General features: G+C 41.2%; 2 protein-coding genes across 2 annotated transcripts; both read right to left on the bottom strand.

Moving 5' to 3' along the window:
* Positions 1-3,212: 3,212 nt before the first annotated feature.
* On the bottom strand, positions 3,213-7,167 carry LOC147445511 (fructose-bisphosphate aldolase 1, chloroplastic-like). Its single transcript, XM_086525014.1, has 6 exons — positions 6,899-7,167; positions 5,518-5,787; positions 5,070-5,179; positions 4,893-4,983; positions 4,148-4,417; positions 3,213-3,695 (listed from the first exon to the last, which is right to left on the bottom strand). The coding sequence occupies exons 1-6, from the start codon at positions 7,055-7,057 to the stop codon at positions 3,417-3,419; spliced, it is 1,179 nt and encodes a 392-aa protein (XP_086381140.1). The 5' UTR covers positions 7,058-7,167; the 3' UTR covers positions 3,213-3,416.
* A 1,331-nt stretch (positions 7,168-8,498) lies between these two features.
* LOC147445510 (uncharacterized) lies at positions 8,499-10,343 on the bottom strand. Its single transcript, XM_086524595.1, has 2 exons — positions 9,634-10,343; positions 8,499-9,261 (listed from the first exon to the last, which is right to left on the bottom strand). Exons 1-2 carry the CDS (start codon positions 10,341-10,343, stop codon positions 8,499-8,501), a joined length of 1,473 nt encoding a protein of 490 aa, XP_086380721.1.
* Between the last annotated feature and the right edge of the window lie 9,277 nt (positions 10,344-19,620).

Below are 19,620 nucleotides of genomic sequence, written 5' to 3'. Positions count from 1 at the left end.
AGATATTTGAGGTATCTTGGGATTTTTCTTATACCATAAAAAAATATCTTCTTCTTCTTCCCTATGCTTAAATGTTGGGGAGCTTTTCCTATCTCTCTAGCTACTCTTTTTTACTTTGGATAAGTAAATTAGAGGAGGACAATCTCCTATGAATGAGGACAACAATTCATGTAAACTAATTTCCACTAATAATCATTTTTTCAAAAGCATTAGGAGGAACGCTCCCGCACATTGCAAGCTTTAGACAAAGAGAAGTCTCCTGGTTGGGATGGTTTGACTACTGAGTTTTTCAAAGAATTATGGGAGGATCTTAAGTCCTCGATCATGCGAATGGCTAACCAAGCTCTAGTTAATGGTATCTTGGACTTGAGCATTAAAAGGGGCCTCATCAAACCTATCCCCAAGCAAATTTGCTGCTCTCAACTTAAACATTGGCATCCCATTACTATGATGTCAATGGCAAGGTCATTACTCCTCACTAGCATGGGTATATCAAGGGAAGGTCAATTTATGATAATATCCTATCAGCAATGGTTGGCATAGAGTATGCAACAATCACTAAGCAAGAGCGTATTCTACTGCTGTTGGATTTGGATGACAGGACCACATGGTTGTTCATCAAAGATTTCATGAAATCGTTGGGCTTTGGGCCACGGATGTGACATTTAGTCAACACCCTTGGGGCTAGTAGCCATTTCAAGCTCTTGTTCAATGAAAGGATTGTGGATGCATTCAGCCCCTTTAATGTTTGCAATTAGATCTCATCCATTGGTGACATCACTTAAAGACAGCACCACAAGTAGGGAGATTCAAGGATTGGATCTACCTAACAATGACCACTTCGAAGCTGTTTGTGGATGAATCCCTTCTCTTCCTCAAAGCGTGCCCCCAAGTGATTAGGCAGGCTCTAGAGATTGTGCAAACGTTTGTCATTACATCACAGTCAAAGTGTAGTATTGAAAAATCTAGATTGATTTCTCTTTTAGAAAAATGATTCGTTCAATCCGCCAATGTGGACCGTAGAGATAGTGTCACCTCTGGGTGTGGACGTTACCCACAAGCAAAGATTCCTTGGGTCTTGGAGAAGGTTAGGAGTAAGATGCGAAGGTGGGAGTATATGCTTCTTCTCTTCCAAAGTAAAGTGAAAGTATTCATTTATGCTCCCTTGCATAGCCTTCAACGGTTCATTGCTAAAGTTAGCCAAGTGCAACTAGAAAAAGTTCCTGAACACTGTGAAAAGATTCTTATGGAAAAAAAACACTAAAGACTCAACGCCCTGGCATTGGGCATGATGGGATTCTGTTGTGAGACCTGTATTTGAGATGCTTAACCCTAGTACTCATGTGGAGGCCCAGTGTGCCAAGTTTATGGTTGCAATAAAAAAGCAAGAACATGCATGGGCCATTATGACATAGGTCATGATGGACAAGGCCAAACTGTGCTCGCAATGGGGCCAATGGAAATATCTTGAGATACACGATAAGTTGCTTGCCCCTCTGTGATCTAACCTGAAACTCGGGGGCTCAACGGGCGAGCTAGTTCGGAAGAGCAACAGAGCAACAAAGGCCTTGGAATGGAGAGAAATAAAAGGTACTTTCACAAATATATAACTCACTAGTCCCATTTTCTATCTAAGGCAAGAAATGTCCTTTTGAACCCAGTGTGAAGGGAAGTTTCCATAAAAATCAATAGTCTTCGATGATTGAGCAATTTTGGGACAGTAGTAGCAGAAGCTGGAAAGGGATAGACCAACTAGCCTCCCAGTTCCACCTCAGTGGAACTGAAGGAGTGATGTTGGCTAATAAAGCTTTGGAACGGCTAGACTGAAGTTGGTTGCCTGCCTACGAATCCCAATTCGAGTGGAAAGCATGGTAGTGGCCACAAACCAAGGACGTGTATAACACCCTGATGGTCTCATCGGATTGGTTCTTCCAGCTGAAGTAGTAGTGGGGCAAGCAATGGCTAGAATCAAGATGGGTAACAATCGCGAAGAACACTTGGTGTTGGGGTAGGCTATTTAATAGTCTAATAAGTCTAATGCAATCTCTTTTTCTTGTACTCCAGCTATGCGTTTATCTTCTCTCTCTCTCTCTCTCTCTCTCCACATGCCTGTGAGTCTAGTTCAAGCTCTACATGTGGTATCAAAAAATTGGCTCTGGGCAAGTAGGAGTTAGTGGTGCTGAAGGAGCTCAACCAAAAATTCAAGTTTGGTAGGAAATTCAGTCGGGATAAGATGGCTAGCAACAGTCAACAACTTCAACCAGTTGAGGGTGCTTGGAGAAGGCAACGGCATCAACATCAATAGGTGGGCGGCCAATAACAATCATGGTTTATCATCAAATAAACCATGATCGTTGCCGGCCTCTTTTGTCAAATAAATCTCATCATGGTTTATTTAACAAAAGAGGGTGAAAAGTCACAATGGCCTACATAAAGAGGATGGTAAGATCAGAAAAAAGTGTCTGTGACACACTAAGCGTCCCTCTTTATAGAATAAATGTAAACTCTCTTATAGGAGCTACATGTATATAAGACGATGCTTCTTTCTTTTTTTTTTGCAAAACTCACAATGGTGAATGGATTAAGTTAAAGACCTTTTCACAAGAAAAGGAAAGAAATAAGGTGAAGGTTCACTTTGGCATATTCTAAAACAAGAAAATCAAAGGAAAGTAGACCCATGCAAGATTGAAATATGAAACCAAGGGACCCATTGACCAACAGAAAGCAAAAAAAAAAACCATTATTCACATTAAAAGATACATCTGTTTAGAGAAGGAAATAGTAAAATTTCAAATACCCACCTAACGTTTTCAAAAGCCAAAACCGTTTGCCATCATTAACTTTCCATTTGGCACTTTCAGCAAGCTCTATCCACTGGTCCACAATTGCTCCCAAGAGTTCTACGCTGTACTACAGCCTTATGTAGGCCAAAAAGAAAGCTCCCTGTTATTTTACATGTGACTGTTGGACATTGATGCTTGAACTTCACACAAACAATCCCCTCCATCGAAATTATCAATACCCCAACAACTAAAGGGCTGAAGAAAGTATTAAATACAGAATTTGAAACACACCCCTTGATCACTACATAAAGAAGTTATCAATGCCAATCTAACATACCCAACAACAAAAGGGCTGAACAAAAAATTGAAGATAGCATTTGGAACACAAACCTTCATAATACGTTGCTAAGCATCAAGACCCACTGAATCTTCGTGGTGCAAAAATGGACATTTACATTACTGTGATTGTTTATTAACTTAAAATGCATACATGCATTGCCTGTCAATCAGGCAAACTAGTTCATCACTTTTTTGCAAGGGTAAGTCACCTTCAAAAACAAAACAAAACAAAACCCGTTCTTCTCGACTCTCCTCGTAGTTTCTAAGCAAAAAGTCTGATGCTGGTAATCAGCTTTAGTAAACATAGCCCTTCACAAACATTCCTTTCTTGGCGTCATCACTTTCACCGTCCCCTGTGTACTTGCCAAGTTGTGCTAGAGAGTTGGCCTTGGCCCTGGTCAGAAGGGCCTGCTTTGCACTTTCAATGTTTTCTGGCCGGCCTTGCCATGTTTTCAATACAGAGTTCTGCAGGGCTCTTGCATATGAAAAGGATACGTGCCAAGGGTTTGGAGACTGGTTCATTGCATTCAAGTTGAGTGTGGCCTCCACCTCCGATTGCCCTCCAGACAGAAACTGCAAAACCATGTCCGTTGTTTGGATTAGTATGGCAGTGGTCATGTGATGCATAGTTCTCAGTTACTTAGAAAGTAGTTATCCATGTCCCAACAAAAAATGAGAAAAAACTTACCCACTAGACCATAAATAGCAATCCCATTATGCACATAACTGAATTAATACACCACCAACATCCTCAATGTCCAATGGTGGGTGTAGAACTAGGTAATATATGTAAGTCGCAATAGCACCGGAAATCATAGTATTGATTAAAGACCACTGATATTACAGGTACTCAACAGTTGGTGCAGAGCTAGTATCAAATTAGATGTCGGACTAGATAAATGTTGCGGGACAAAATCGTCGACTTATTAAGTAGAGCTCATATACTCAAAAGACTTCAAAATACATCCACACATTAATGTACATATAATGCAATGCAAATTCAGAAAGAGCTCGATAAGGCTTACCATAATACCAGGTACTGCAGGTGGAACCCTTCTTTTAAGCAGCTTCAAAGTATAATCTGCAACTTCAGCTGGAGATTTTCTGTCCTTGCACTCTGCTCCAGGAGTTACCATGCTTGGCTTCAATAGAATGCCCTCATACACGACCTGGTTCTTGGCAAGGAAGTAAAACACCTCATTCCAAACCTTTTCTGCTACTTCTAATGTCCTGTCAATACCATGGTCCCCATCCAATAGGACTTCAGGCTCTACAATCGGCACAAGACCATTGTCCTACACAACAAAAACACATCTTTTAATCCATATGGGTGCAGGGTAAAGGAGCCAACTATGAGACATGCTCCCATTAGGAAACATATCAGCCCCCAATTTAGAGACAAAAATTTGTAATACGCTTATTGGAATCTTGCTTATGTGTATATGCTAAAAAAGTGTACCAATAATGGGCCTGGACTGCCTCTAATGCCTTAAAAAGCCTCAAAAAAGTAAATTGTCTCAAATAGAGCATCGAGATGAATTGTAAAAGATATCAACGTTTGTAACGTTTTATTTATCTTTTCATGCTATCTGATGCAATTTTCACATGATGAAAATGACTGAATTTGCAAAATCCCCCCAAAATTACTGTTTTTCAACAAAGTGTCTCTAAGATGGCTCCTCTCCCCTACATGAACATTGAAAACATCCCTACCACCTTGGGTTATTGATAAGACTTATGGCTGCATCTACAAACAGTTTGCATAGAAACCTGAGAAATTGCCGCATAACGAGCGAGACCCCATGCTGCCTCCTGAACAGCCAGCTCAGAGGGACCATTAGGTATACTGATAACAGTTCTCCTGCAATGATGAAATAAAGAATGTGTGTAAGTTGAGTGCATATGGATAAAACCGGATGTGGTGCTCTAACCATAAGAGCTAGTTACCATTTTGCAAATCTGGCACCTTGTTTATAATATTCTGCGGAGCGTGATGCAAGACCGTCAAGGCCCTGGCACCACGACTCATTGTTGGAGCCAGGAAGGGGAACCAAGCCCTACGAGACAAATAAGAGATCATTGAATTACATTGACCATTGACAAGCAGACAATCCAGAACCCCCTGCACCCCAAAATGCATAACATGGCGTTTACTTCATTTCCAATGTATATAGATGCATGTACATATACACGTACATATACATTTGTGTGCGTGCACTTACGCAGTTTGAGGTTATCAACGACTATTTTTAGCTTTTTGCCTTGGTCTTACCCATCTTGGGTGGCCATATCTTCTACATTACTCTAATCAATGAAAAATTAGTTTTCTCAAAAGAAAAAGGGTGTGCACGCGATGTATCTGTGCACACGCTTGAGCCTTACTACGAGTGCATACCTTGTCGACCTTAATGCCTGGAACTATGTTCTCCTCTTTAAGACAATCAACAAACTTCTTGCCATCCACAGTGGACTGATACAAAGTTTCTTCGAAGAGGATAGCGCCTGAGATGTACTGTCCCAAACCCGGAGTGGTGCAAAGGAGTTGCCTGTATGCTTGACGATTTGTTTCATTGTTGTCAAGGCCAATTGATGCAAGTCTCTTTCCGCACGTTGCATTTGACTCATCCATGGCCAGGATACCTCGGCCGGGAGATGCTATGCTTTTCTGTAAATTTGAAAAAGAAAAAGAAACTGCTATTAACCACTGATTTACATTTCCAAATCACAACTTTAATAACAAATAAAGTCCTGCCTGCGAATATTAAACGAGTAAATTTGGGCAAGGGCAATAGGTCTTAAGTGACAAACAAGGAAACTGGCAATTAAGTAAATTACTGATGATCAGCATGAAAAGCAAGAAACAACAGTGTTTATATAAAAATTGAAAAGGAAATGATATACAAGAACATGAGACTCAACCATGAAACAATGATCCCGATCACGAACAGGCAGCATATCCTCAGCACAAAGTATATATCAGTGTAGCCACTAAAAAATGGGACATTTTATAAACAAAAAAAAAAAAAACACTAGAATGCTGTGAGCATCTGTGCCGCTCATTCCGTTTCACTTATTTTGCCAATAGAAAATAGGAACCAATATTACTGAACACGAAATTGTTTACTTGAAGACCAGAGGGCGCGAAAGTTATTAATTGCACCCTGGCACAGTTGAACAACATGAAACATACTAATAAAAAAAAGAGGGGCATAGAAAATCCTTGGCACAAAATAATTGTGTGTAAACCATGCCTACTACATACATAGATAGATTTGAAAATAAAAATACTCCTACACCTTTAAAACCTTCATCAGAACCCAAGAATTAAAGAGTTGATAAAAATCTCAAAACTCCTAAAATAGAATTGTAGAAAGGCAGAGATTTTTTGATCTGCGGAAAATAAAATCTACAGCTTTATAATTCACAAAAAAAAGGGATCACAAATTGAGGAATCCCCATTGAAATCAAAGAGAGGGCAGCTTCAATTATTATTTAGAAATTAGGCCAACAAAGTGCCTAATTCTGAAGCGATTAGCAGGTAATGGCTAATTTCTGCTAATTAAAATTTCAACCGGCGTGTTTGAATTGAGCAGTGTGCATAATAAAAATCGGTCTGCATGATCAGCAGAAAATGAAAATTTTCTATACAAGGAGAAAAAAATTCCTGCAAGGAAAACTTGATCTAAGTAAAAAATAGCAGGACACAGAAAATCAAAAGAAATAGCGTTGATTTCCCCTCAAATCGAATCACGTAGACGATTTTTATTTATTTTTACCGCTGTCTTGATGAGCTCATCTGTGTAAGCTCCTGCACGGACGCAGAGAGACCCCGATGCGGGCGTCATGTTAGACTGCGGGGAAGACGAACATTTCAAAGATTTTCCCAGAAACTGTGAGCACGATAAAGAGATTGCGGGCTGGAGAAGAGACGCCATTAACACTTGAATCAAAGCACGGGGAGATCTGGGCTATGGCGAGAGCTTAAAATTGAGGCGATCTCTGTGGTAAGCGCAAAAGAGTTTAGAAGTGGGCGGAAAAGAAGAAGTAGCCGGCGGCTTTCTACACTAACAGTCCTAATTTCACAGTGGGAGAATTACCAAAATACCCCTCTAATTTGATGAAATTCCCAAAATGCCTTCAAAAGTCCCAATCTGCCCACAAAAGATTTCCCAAAATACCCTTTAAACAATTTGAAAATTCCAAAAATACCCAAGTCCTTAATTAAGCAAATTGGAGAGAAAATAGTTCATATGCATTCAAGCTTTCGACACAAAGCCATCGATGGTATGCGATTTGCAAACCCCTAATCAGAAATCCCCAACCCAGTGAAGCAAATTGTGTTGGCCAAGCAAAAATCCCACTCCTGCATGTGAGGCCGCCCTTGGCTGCTATTCTCGGCATGGCTTTCTTGAGCCCCAAGCCTTTACATGAACACCTCCCCGAGTGGGGCACCGACGGCGTCGTCGGTGCTTCCACTTCACTCTCAAAAAAGGTTTGCCCAACGGGCGCGGGAATCACACCCTAGTGGGCTTGTCACATCATCATGCTATGCCGCCCATCCGATGCCATCCGACGCCCAAAAGCGCCCCCCACCATCAAGCTCGGCCACGAGCAGAACCCTCAACGCCGCCTGCGAAGTGCCGCCATGGTTCACTACACATGGGAGCTCCAAGAGCCCCTTGTGATGCCATATGGAGGAACTCTTCGCGCATAAATAGCCCGGCTTTCAGCAGGCCGCCTTCGCATGTGGGAGCATAATTGTAAATGTGGTGCCTCCTCATTGACTGGGTCTCAAAAGGCCTCCCAAAACTTTTCAAAGAACTTCTTTAAAAAAAAAAAAAAAAAAACTTTTGGTTGCAACTTCCAAGCCTTGCCATTTGAGGCTTGAGGACCCAACCGACAAGCCATAAAATCATGCCCGTAGGTTGGGTTCCCAACGACTTCATCTTGGGCAAGCACCGCCGCTTCTTTTCCTACCTGGCCTGTCAATCGACGCGACAAAAATGGCAAAAAACGCCAGATTGCTCCCGGTTGACCACCACCGTCAACTTTCAACTGCTATAACTTGCCCGTCTAGACTCCATTTGAGACGTCGTCACTTTTTCCTAGCTCCATACACCGCATAGAATGCATAGAATCCTTGGCAAAGCTCCAAAATTATCAGATGACACATCTACTGAGGCGACCAACCCGACACAAACCTGGCCCCGGCAAAACTTTGATTGCTAATAACTTGACATCCAAATCTCCGATTGCTGATGTAAAAAGACTCGTAGGCTCCATAAATCAAGCACTACACATCCATTGCTCCAAACTGGCTCAAACTACTTGGCATCACTTGGCCTATCCGTCTCTGATTTGCAATCTCTTCCAACTTCAAAGCCCTGTATCTTGCACATTATGGCTCTGTTTGACGAGCCGTTTGGATATGTTCCTTCGGCACCTCAAGCTCTTATACATTTTGACAGGGTTTTCTGCAATTGGAACCTTTAGCTCTGTACCATCCATTTCACATAACTTGTAGGTAGCATTACGAAAAGCATGTTTGACCACATAGGGGCCAAACCACCGCTTGACCATTTTGCGCATAGCTGTGTACTGATTATCTAAACTGCTATCATAAACAAGAACCCAATGCCGTTCTTGAATGGCATTTGGTCTCAACACGTGTCGTTTATCAAAAGCATATTTGTTCTTTAAACGGGCATTTCTCAATTTTCCCCTTGCAGTCTCCACATCCTCATTCCTCCTTTCTAGTTGTTGAATCCTCAAAGCAAGTAGACCTTCTCTGCTCATCTCTGTATCCCAAGGCAATATATTCCACGTAGCTATTGTCTCCTCAAGAGGCATAACAGGTTTTTGACCATACATCAATTCTGATGGCATGAACCATGTAATTGTATTGTGTGCGGTACGGTCAGCCCATAAAGCATATGGTAGCAATCGAGGCCAATCTCCAATACGTCCTTTGCATGCTTTAGCTAATGCCTTGATAATTGGGGGAAGTCCCCTCTCACTTTTACCATTTCCTTCCGGGTTATATGCGGTAGTGAGAGATAACTTAATACCTAGCAAATTCTTTGGCTCATCAACATCCAGTTCTACTCTATCCGCAGTAATTTTACCAGCACATCCATATCTTCATATTACATCTTCAAGTAAAAACTTGCATACCGCACTTGTAGCTTTGGTTCGCAAAGCCCTCCCGGTTTGTCAAATCTTCCCTGGCAAGCACAATATACCTCATTTTCCATAATCTTGTAGGCATTGTAATCAAATCGACTACCCATTTGAAATGCATACACACTGGATATGTTGGATGTAACCCATCACGTTGCTTTACATTTGAGTACATTTGACATACATTACAAGTTTCAACAAAGTGTACCACATCTTTATACATTCCCTTCCACCAATATTGATCTTTGATTTTAGCAAAAGTGGCCCAAACTCCCCTCTGACATGCCCATAATGAATTGTGGAATTCTGTAAGTACTTGGAGTTGTGTTACCCTATCACAAACCACTCGTTTAGGGGTGGGCCTCTTCGCTTCTTTGGATGTTTCCATAAAAGCCCATCCTGTAAGAAATACCCATAAGCCTTCTTATGCATTCGCTTATACTCTTGTTTAGTCCAGTCCTCCTGCTTCTCTAGTGTACTCAAATATTTCCCAATCAGTAACCATTCACCTTCATATATATCCTCTGCGAAAGACTGTAATGCAAATACCATGCTTTTACATTCTACGTGTAGTTTTGAAGAGGTAAAGAACCTCAAGCCCACGTCTTCATTTTCAAAAATCATACTCTCCTCATCCTCAAATCTAGCCCTGGACAGCATATAAACTACCGGATTATCCTTACCTGCAATGTGATGAAACTTAGGATTTAATGACTTTATATATGCAAACCAACGTAGCATAGCTATATCTGGTGTAGAGCAACTTGTGATCATCCCAAGTAATGACAAGCAATCTGTCTCCACTATTATAGAAGTACCAATAAAGTACTCCTTGTTGCACCTTAGGGCAGTTGTTATGCCCCAAAGTTCCTTTTTTACTTGCGGATATGCTCTCTGCCGAGCACTTAATACTTTGGCACCAAATTTGATAGCATACCTTTTCCCCTGCTCATCATGTTGTCCAATAGCCCACCCAATACCTGTGGGACTCGTGTCAACCGTCACAATGATTGGCTTCCCACTTTTGTAGTCTACTTCCATTAATATAGGAGCCTCTTGTAACATCTTCTTCAATTTACGAATAGCCTTCGAGTGTTCTTCTTTCCAAACAAATTTTTATCCCTTTTTGAGAAATTGGTATAACACCTCTACAACATGTGAAAAATGGGGTAACCATATCAAGTAAAAAACACATGCCCCTAAAAATATTTGCACTTCTGTAATTGAATTGCATGTCTCTTTCATCTTTTGAATAGCATCCACTTTGACAGGGCAGGGTCTTCTACCAGATGGTCCACATAAGTGTCCCACAATCAAGACTACTTTTGGCCTGAGAGTGTAAGGTTGACCTCTTCAAGCCTTGATAATATCCTGTCACAATCAACAATATGGTTAGCCACAAACTCTCTGCACCCCCTCTTATCGCTTCATCTTTTTCACCCTCTTCACATCCTTTTATCGGCACGTCGTCAATAAAAGGCATGGTAATCTGAGGAATGAAATCCCGCGACACTTTATTCATTTGATTCATCATGTGAGCAACTGAATTGGTTGCACCCTGTGGCAAAGTACACATTCTTACTAATCCCAAAGGAGTACGCATGGTTGTCAGTCCCTATTTTCCATAGCCAGTTTGAAACTGATCATAGCCTGAATAAAAGTCTCCCATGGAATAGATGGCTCTTCCTGCAAAAGCCTCTGCAAAATCATTAACCACTGGACTTGTTCCCACATTTCTGATAGTTACCTTGTTTACCGGCTGCATATCTTGTATGAACCTCAATGTACCATTCTTCAACCACATGTTAGAGTAAGGAGCACAAGAGGGCTCCAAAATGCATATCTTAATATTCTCATTCAGCAAATCAACCAACTTAGGAAGATGAGCCTTTGAAACAAGAATAGGCTGTAAATTCCAAGGCAACTGCGGAACAATAAATATCACCATGGGAGCTACAACACTAGCATCGACACAACCGATCTCACTTGGTTGGAAAGCAAAAGCCTTCCCATGCTTCTTTAACATTTCTCGAAAACATTCTATCTCTTCTTGGTTTAGAAAATCTGCATCACAAATCTTTAGTTCTTGTAGAGTTTCTTTAGTAAATGAGTGCCCAATTTTACCTGGATCTCAATAAGTTGTTGAGATTCTTTCTCCATAACTGTATCACTCTCTTTTGGCAACAAAATGGGCATTGGTTTGACCTTCTTTGCCATTGTTTTGTATTTTGTATCACTTGTACCTCTTCTACATCTAACTCTTCTTTGAATTGCAAAATAAAATCATACATGTTAAGAGAGTTTCCCTTAACCATATCTATTCCAGCTTGATCATTAAATTGTATGACTATATCCAATTCCCCCATTGTATCCACCACAAATGTGTATTCTTCAAAAATACCTGAAATTACTTCATATGGGTCCAATATTTCACATCCTTGAAGTATGCATTGGACATTGAAAACATGTTTCCTCTCCCATTTGCACAAATCATTGAATTTTCTATAAGATACCGAACCCTATGAAGCCAATCCCAAAAGTCCTAAAGAAAAAGTCTCTCTGTAGACATCTGCTGCCAGTGACGAGAACTTCTCCTCCAAAGCACCATCGTAGTCCCGCTTTACAATGGCACTTTGAAAAAATCTTGAAAACCCTTGTTCTCTTTGAATTGTTTCTTTAACCTTGGCAATGGATGATCTCTTAAGGTATCCCTATTCTTGGCATGGTCCACACAAACACTTAGAAATTGTACTGCTCTCTTACCATCACAACTTCTAATCCTAGCATACACAAATCCATCATCCAAAACCTTGGTTTCCATCTGCACCACCATAATGTAAGGCTACCTAAGATGGCCAGGTTTCTAGAGTGATCCTGTACAAAAAAAATTGTTCATGGCTTACATCCCCTACGGTTATTTTAACATTAGGGCATGCACCATACAAATCCCGTGATTGTGCATTGGTAGCTTGGATACGCCACCCATAGTTCACATCAACATGCCACTTTCCTTTCAAGAATAAGCTCTTTGACATAAGGTTTACTTTTGACCCATGATCTACCAATGCAACAACCGGCTCTTCCGAATCACCTACCTTTACAAAGTCTCAGTAGTAGCCCTAGCCCAATGATTTTGTGTAAAATGAGTGCGAGGTACATCTTCTCCATATTCATCCTCATGAAATCTGACGGGCTTTACCCGTCTTGGAAGCTCATTGTTGTTTACTATGCTTCTCCATTCATCTTCACCTAGTTCTTCTTCATTAACACTACCCAAAATAGCTTCAATTTGTTCATAAATACTCTACACCCCTTGTGACCTGGTTGGGTCGTTTTCAGGCCCGTACAATATTTGGCACTTTCTCTTCATGAGATCAATGATACCGTCATGGAATTCTCGTTTCCCAATACCTAGGATCTCGCCTAGGGTGAACTCCACCCTACTATTCAGAATGTGCTCCTCAAGTACCTTCCTCACATCAGTAGACTGTTTCAAGATTAGATCTCAGCTTATATGAAGGACCTCGTGCTTTTCCTGCTTTTTTCTCCTTCTCGGCCTCATCCATTGAGACATCGGGCGTGGTAGGAGGCACTCCTGAGCTAGACTCTTTTCCATTTGGTACCTCTGATCTCATCATCCTCTTTGAAGTTCCCGCCAGGTCCTCTTCCTCTTTTAGTTTTCTTCTACAGACGCCTCATTGTTTTGAGATTTAGCTATGTATGCATATACTGAGAGGGAATCTATAGGGTCTTACCACCCGGTAGTCTTTCTAATACAGTTTCCCACTTGACACATGTAATGAAAATGGCCTATGAACTTTGAGAGTAGCGGAATTAGGAAATTAGATGAAGCACTTTGTGACATTACTTTGTGAGCATAGCGGGTGAACTTCATTGATGGTAGCAACATAAACATGGTACTTAGTTAATTTGGCATGAACAATACTTTTGCAAGAGAGAGAGAGAGTTTAGAGAACATGACAACATACGGAGCCGGTCCCCCCTCCAATAGGCATTTGTATTATATTTTCTCCCATCAAGAGAGACTTGGTATAATACAATCTTTGTGTTCCTTGTGACCTTGGTGATGCAATGAAGATGAAAATCTTCATGCATCACAAACATAACATAAACTTGTAGAAATCATTAACTATCCCAAGCCTCAGTCCCAAGGCCTCAAACACCTTCGAAAGTGGAGAGAGGTAGCGGGGAATGAGGATAGGGAAGAGGAAGAAGAAACATTCCATAGGCGAAAGAAATAATTCCTCACTTATCATCACTCTTCTTGCTAGCATACATAATAGCTTAGTAATGAAGATGGAGAAGATGGCAAGCTTAAGCATTGAAGCGTGGCTCTTTGTTGGATTTGCATTCCATAGACAAGAGTGTTCGTGTAGGCTCTCACTTCTCACAAGCTTCGAGAAGGAGGCGGAGTTCCTCAACTTTCACCAAGTGAGAATGAATCCACAAAATGAGTGCGTGTGTGTGTGGTGTATATCTCCCCAGCACTCCCTTGCTTGCTTGGGGCGAGTTGTAGATTTTACACATGTTTCAAGCTCATTGGACCCCTCTCCCCCTAGCCAATCACATGCATCATGCATTCAAGTACATGGGTAGTCTTTTGACAAGTGTCCTCCTTACCCCTTAGAGAGAGAGAGAGATTAAAAATATCTAGATATTTTTTGGATGGAAGTAGAAGCTCATTGGACCCCTCTTTAGCCCAACCAATAGCATTCAAGCACACCATGTGGTTAAGCATAGGGACATTTTGACATGTGTCTCATGTGCCCTTTGAAAAAGGGGTGCCCTTTGGGTGAGTGGAAGGTTAGGTCAAAGATTCCCCTAATTTTGGGACTTTCATGCATAGGAAGCTTCTCAAGCAACTTCCTCATTAAGTTTGTAGGGTCTCTTTTTGACTCAAGCACCTTACCCCCCATGCATAGGAAGCTTCTCAAGAAACTTCCTCATTAAGTTTTTAGGGTCTCTTTTTGACTCAAGCACCTTACTCCCCATGCATAGGAAGCTTCTCAAGCACCTTCCTCATTAAGTATGACAAGTACCTCAAGTACCTTAGTCATCAAGCATGACAAGAACCTTAGGTGGAGTTACCACCTCAAGCTTGCTTGCCTAAGGTCAAAGGCAAGTTTAGGTCGGGTTCCCACCTCAAGCTCAGCCCTAGCTTGCCTAAGGTCGAAGGACTTTTAAAACTAACCATTCGAGGTCTTTAATGAAGCTAACCCTAAGGTCTTTTAAGCTCTATTGGATGCACATTGGTCTTTGATAGACTACCTCCTTTTGGACCCTTATTGAGATGTAACCATCTCTCCTCTTGGTCCCCTCCTGAGGTATGTTTAGAAGCACTTATTGCACATTGCTCTTTGATAGACCATCTCCTTTTGGACCCCTATTGAGATGCAACCATCTCTCCTTTTGGTCCCGTGTTGAGATAGGTCCAGACCTCTTTTGGTAGTCTCACAAGGAGGCTTCCTAGGTGTTCTCTGGTCATGGTGATGAGATTGGAGAATCCTGTGAGCACGGAGCTGCCGTTGCACTTCACTTTGGAGAGATGGATTGCCCATGGCTTGTTGAAGCCTAGAAACAAGATAGTAAACAAGCATTGAAGCATCATTAGTAGCTTGCTCATGAGCAAAATCAAAGTTATCAACATTAATTTCACTCTCTTTACTATTGTCAGCCATTCTAACAACTTTTAGGTGTAAACTTTTTAGGTGTACTTTGGCACTTCAAGCCCTAGTTTCTACTCCTCTTTACCCCTTTAGAAAAAGCACTCAAGCTACTGTACCCGCGGCTCGAATACCATTAATTGCAAGGAATAGAAGAAAGGGTCGTTCAAAACCAAAACAGCACCGGCTCCTGTCAAGATTCTAATAGCTCAATAGTGGTTAAGCCATAGGCAAGCCCCGTAGGACTCCACTATTAAGACCATAGCTCTCGACGGTGATGCCCCGTCAACTGCACGAAGGCAGGCGCACTGCAAGGCTGAAAAATCCCTATTCTACTTACTCATAGGAAATTAATAATACCAACCATTTATAGCTAGCTTGAGGACCTCCCTTCTTGAGCAAGAAAAGAGAAACCTTGTGCTCTGATACCAATGTAACATTTAATGGCCTAATAACTTGTGTGTAGCGGAAATTAGCATGAACATAGTGGGCATTTCATTAGAATAGATTCCTAATGAGAATTACAAGAGTGCTTGGGTGGAGAGAGAGCAACAAAAAGCATAACACCTAGTTAGATAGCATCAACAATACTTTCAAAAGAGAGAGAAATTAAGCTATTGACAACAGTTGAGGACCGGATTTGCATGGAGCCGGTCCCCCCTCCAAAAGGCTTTGTATTATGGTTTCTCCCATCAAGAGAGACATTGTACAATACAATTCTTTGTGTTCCTTCAAGACTAGCTAGTGCAATGAAGATGAAAGCTTCATGCACTAAGCAAAACACTTAGCAAACACAACTTAAATTATCCCCTGTCTCAGACCCAAGACCTCACACACCTTCGAAGATGGTGAGAGCTAACAGGGTATGAGAGTAGATTGAGAGGAAGAGGGAGTATCTTACGAGAAAGATGTACATCTCCTCACTTAATCACTCATATTAGCATAGCTTAGCTTAGTAATTAGCTTGGTAGAGGAGATGAGCATGCATTGAAGCTTGGCTCTTGGTTGGATTTGCATCCACATGCCAAGAGTGTGTCGATGTAGGCTTCTATCTCACAAGCTTGGAGTAGATGATGAGTTCTCCATTAAAGCTTGAGAAGAGATAGTCTTCTTTACTTCTCACCTAGACTGTGTGAAAGTGTGTGTGTGATAATGCCTTGCAAAAATCAGCCCCCTCTCTCTCTTGGGCGAGCCCTCTTGCTATTTTCTCTTGCTCTACCCTCATTGGACCTCCCCAAGTCAAGCCAATGACAATTAAGCAGCATAAGTAATAGCCTTCTGACATGTGTCCCCCTTTCCCCTTTTGTGAGAGCTTTAGGTAATTTAATAATTAAACTAAACTCTCATTGGACCCCTTTGCCTCCTGGCCAATAGGAATCAGGCAAGCCATTGGGCTGCTGAATGCTCATTGGACCCCTTGGGAGACTGTCCAATAGTCTTCTAGAGGACTTAATTCTCATTGGTTTTTTTATTAAGTGTTTTTAAATTAATTAAACTAGATTTACTCTAGTCTAATTCTCATTGGTCCATCTCCAAGGCCATCCAATAGGAATTGGGTACACCTTGTGGGCATCTGGCCTAGGGAGCTGACATGTGTCACTCATTCCCTTTGTGTAAAGGGAGCCTGTGTATGTGTGTGTCACTTTCTCTCTCATCCCCTACTCCCAAGGCTCGCCCCCTCCTATGTAGGGATTTGAAAAGACTTTTTGGTCACACACAAAGCATCCAATTTTCCCTAGGGTTGACCTTTGGACACAACCTTTGAATTTTGGAACCTTAGCATTTTGGAAGTCTTAATGGGCTGAACCTTAGGGTCTTTTTAGCCCATTGTTGCACATGGCTCTTTTGCAGATGGCCCCCCCTTTGGATCCCTATTTTCCCTCCTTTGGATCCCTACTGTGGCCGGTCTGCTAGCTTAACCAATATTCTAGCTTTTTCTCCCCTGGCACTTCCCCATATTAAATGATCAATTTAACATGAGAAAATCATTTAGGAGAATTAGATATTGATTATTATGACATTGCATATTCCACAATGAATGACTAGTCCATTTGGTGCTTGAGAGCCTGAGGCTGCAAGCATGTCTGTACATTAGTCCTATCAGTCTTCCATAGTAGAGTGACAAGCTCTACTTGGTGTTTGGGAGACGTCGTCTCCACAAACTTGATCTAAGCATACTACTTATTTTTTTGTGCACAATAAAGAAAAAGAGAGTCTTATAAGACAAAAAAAACTTTGTTCATTTTTAACATTTTGTACATTTGCTTACTCTTAGGAAGCATTGTAAGCATTGACAAGGTTTAGGTTATCCTTTAATTGTATGCCTTGCATCCATCTAGCATCTTCAAAAGGATAATTCTTAAACTTAATAAGATATCGTCGGATAGTCTTACCGCCTCTTAGTACCTTGTCTTCATGTCGGAGAATGGACTCGGGCTGCAGCACCTCTTCTTGGTCCTTGATCTCCGGTGGGTCTTCAATAGTTGGTTCTTGAGGTGGCTCTCCTTTGTAAGGATTTAATAGGCTCACATGGAAAGCATTGTGTATGAGCCAATGATTGGGCAACTTGAGTTGATAGGCCATCTCATTGATTGGCCTAAGAATATTCTGGAAGGGACCATAGTACCTTTTTGCTAGTTTAGCATAGTACTTTTGGTGTCCCGTAGGATTCTTGCCCGTCGTGTGTCTTAATCGAGCCTTGGGAAACTTTAATAAGACCTAATAATTTTCTTTAAAGGTTTGGGCTCTTCTGTGCTTGTCAGCCTTTTGCCTTTGCTGTGAGATAGAGATAGCATCCTTAATCTTTTGAAAAGATTCTTGTAGGTCTCAGCTATACTCATCTGCAGCGAAGATCTTCCCATGTACCTTAAGTAGCAAGGGACTTTTTGATCTCCCCTCAATTACCTCGAAAGGTGCTTTTCCCGTGGAAGTATGTACAGTGTTATTGTAAGCATACTCCACTAAGGGTAAGTACTTCTCCCATTGGGATCTTTGATCTACTTCCGTTACATAGGCTTTTAGTAGATCGAGAATTGTTAGGTTAGCTATTTCACTTTGGCCATCCGTTTGTGGATGATAGGCCGAAGATAAGTTTAGCCTTGTTCCTAAATTCTCAAAGAGACCCTTCCAAAAATTACTGGTCATTCTAGGATCTCTATCCGACACTATGGACATTGGCAAGCCATGGTACTTGAAAATTTGTGAAATGAAGAGGGTTGCCATTTGATGGGCTTTGATAGTCTTTTTGACAGGTATAAAATGAGCTTGTTTACTGAACCTGTCTACTATCGTCCATATTCCCGTATTCCCATGGATAGACTTGGGCAATCCAAAGATAAAATCCATGGATATGCTCTCCCATGGTGAATTAAGGATTGGCAAAGGTTGAAGCAATCCAAGTTGCTTCCCTCTATCAAATTTTGTCTTTTGGCATACCACACATTTAGAAACATACTCTTGTATGTTCACTTTCATGGTAGGCCAATAGAAATATGTTTCAATTCCCTTTAAGGTAGACTGAATCCCTCTATGCCCCGCATAAGGTGGAGTATGAGATTCATACATTACTTTCTCACGTAGTGAGTTAGTAACACATAGTCTATTGCCATAGAGAAGATAACCATCTTGTAAAGTAAATGGTTCTTCTTTCTTCCCTAATGCAAGGGCTGAAATCACATCTCTAAAATCGGGATCAATAGCGTACTCATCTATCATTGAAGATAGATCATTGTGAGTGGCTATGGAAACCGCATTCACTCTCGTTCGTCTTGAGAGTGCATCAGCTACTTGATTATGCTTGCCAGCAATGTGAGCAATATGAAAATGAAATTGCGAAAGGAAATTTGCCCACCTCATTTGTTTGTCGGAGAGCTTGGTCTGCGTCATGAAGTACTTAAGACTTCGGTGATCCGTTCGCAAAATGAAAGGAGTCCCCAATAAATAGTGCTTCCATGAGTCTAAGGCATGTAGAACTGCAAGGAGTTCCTTTTCGTATATGCCTAGGGTCGAGCCTTCGACTCTCATAGCCTATGGCGTGCCCTTCTTGGAGCAAAACAGCTCCAAGGCAATCACCACAAGCATCACATTGGACCTCAAATGGTTTTGAGAGATCCGGTAGTGTAAGCACAGGTTGAGAGATAAGCTTTTCTTTAAGCTTTTCGAAAGCATTGTTCTCCTTAGCAGACCATGTATACCTAACGCTTTTCTTTGTTAGGTCATGTAATGGTCCCGCAATTTGTGAGAACTTTTCTATGAAGCGTCTATAGTATGCACACATACCTATAAAGCTTCTTAGTTCATCAAGATTCCTTGGTTTAGGCCATCCTTTTATTACCTCTAACTTTGATGGATCCATTTGGATGCCATCTTGAGAGATAATGTGACCTAAATACTGAATCTCTTGCAAGAAAAATTCACTTTTCTTTCGATTAACATAAAGTTTATTCTCTCTTAAAACTTGAAATATTACCTGGAGGTGTTGCTTGTGTTCGTCTAATGAATTAGAGTAGATGATAATATCATCAAAGAACACTCCAGTGAAGGTTTGATGAGGCCTGAACAGCTTCTCCATCAAGCGGTTGAATGTGGCTGGTGCATTGGTCAAGCCAAAAGGCATGACAATGTATTTGTAAAGA

Source organism: Adiantum capillus-veneris, chromosome 12 (assembly GCF_014529385.1).
Source record: "Adiantum capillus-veneris isolate H3 chromosome 12, ASM1452938v2, whole genome shotgun sequence".
Lineage (NCBI taxonomy): Eukaryota > Viridiplantae > Streptophyta > Polypodiopsida > Polypodiales > Pteridaceae > Adiantum > Adiantum capillus-veneris.
Note: the sequence above shows the minus strand (reverse complement) of the source record. Positions and strands in the feature narration are given on the sequence as shown.

Excerpts from the sequence above, each read along its gene's own strand:
- LOC147445511 (XM_086525014.1), bottom strand. The coding sequence starts at position 7,057 with ATGGCGTCTCTTCTCCAGCCCGCAATCTCTTTATCGTGCTCACAGTTT. Across the intron at positions 4,984-5,069 it reads GGTGCCAGATTTGCAAAATG|GAGAACTGTTATCAGTATAC; the intron begins GTAACTAGCTCT and ends TCATCATTGCAG. Across the intron at positions 4,418-4,892 it reads GTTATGCGGCAATTTCTCAG|GACAATGGTCTTGTGCCGAT; the intron begins GTTTCTATGCAA and ends TTTGTTGTGTAG.
- LOC147445510 (XM_086524595.1), bottom strand. The coding sequence starts at position 10,343 with ATGGAAGTAGACTACAAAAGTGGGAAGCCAATCATTGTGACGGTTGAC. Across the intron at positions 9,262-9,633 it reads AACGAGTGGTTTGTGATAGG|ATATGGATGTGCTGGTAAAA; the intron begins GTAACACAACTC and ends TGTAATATGAAG.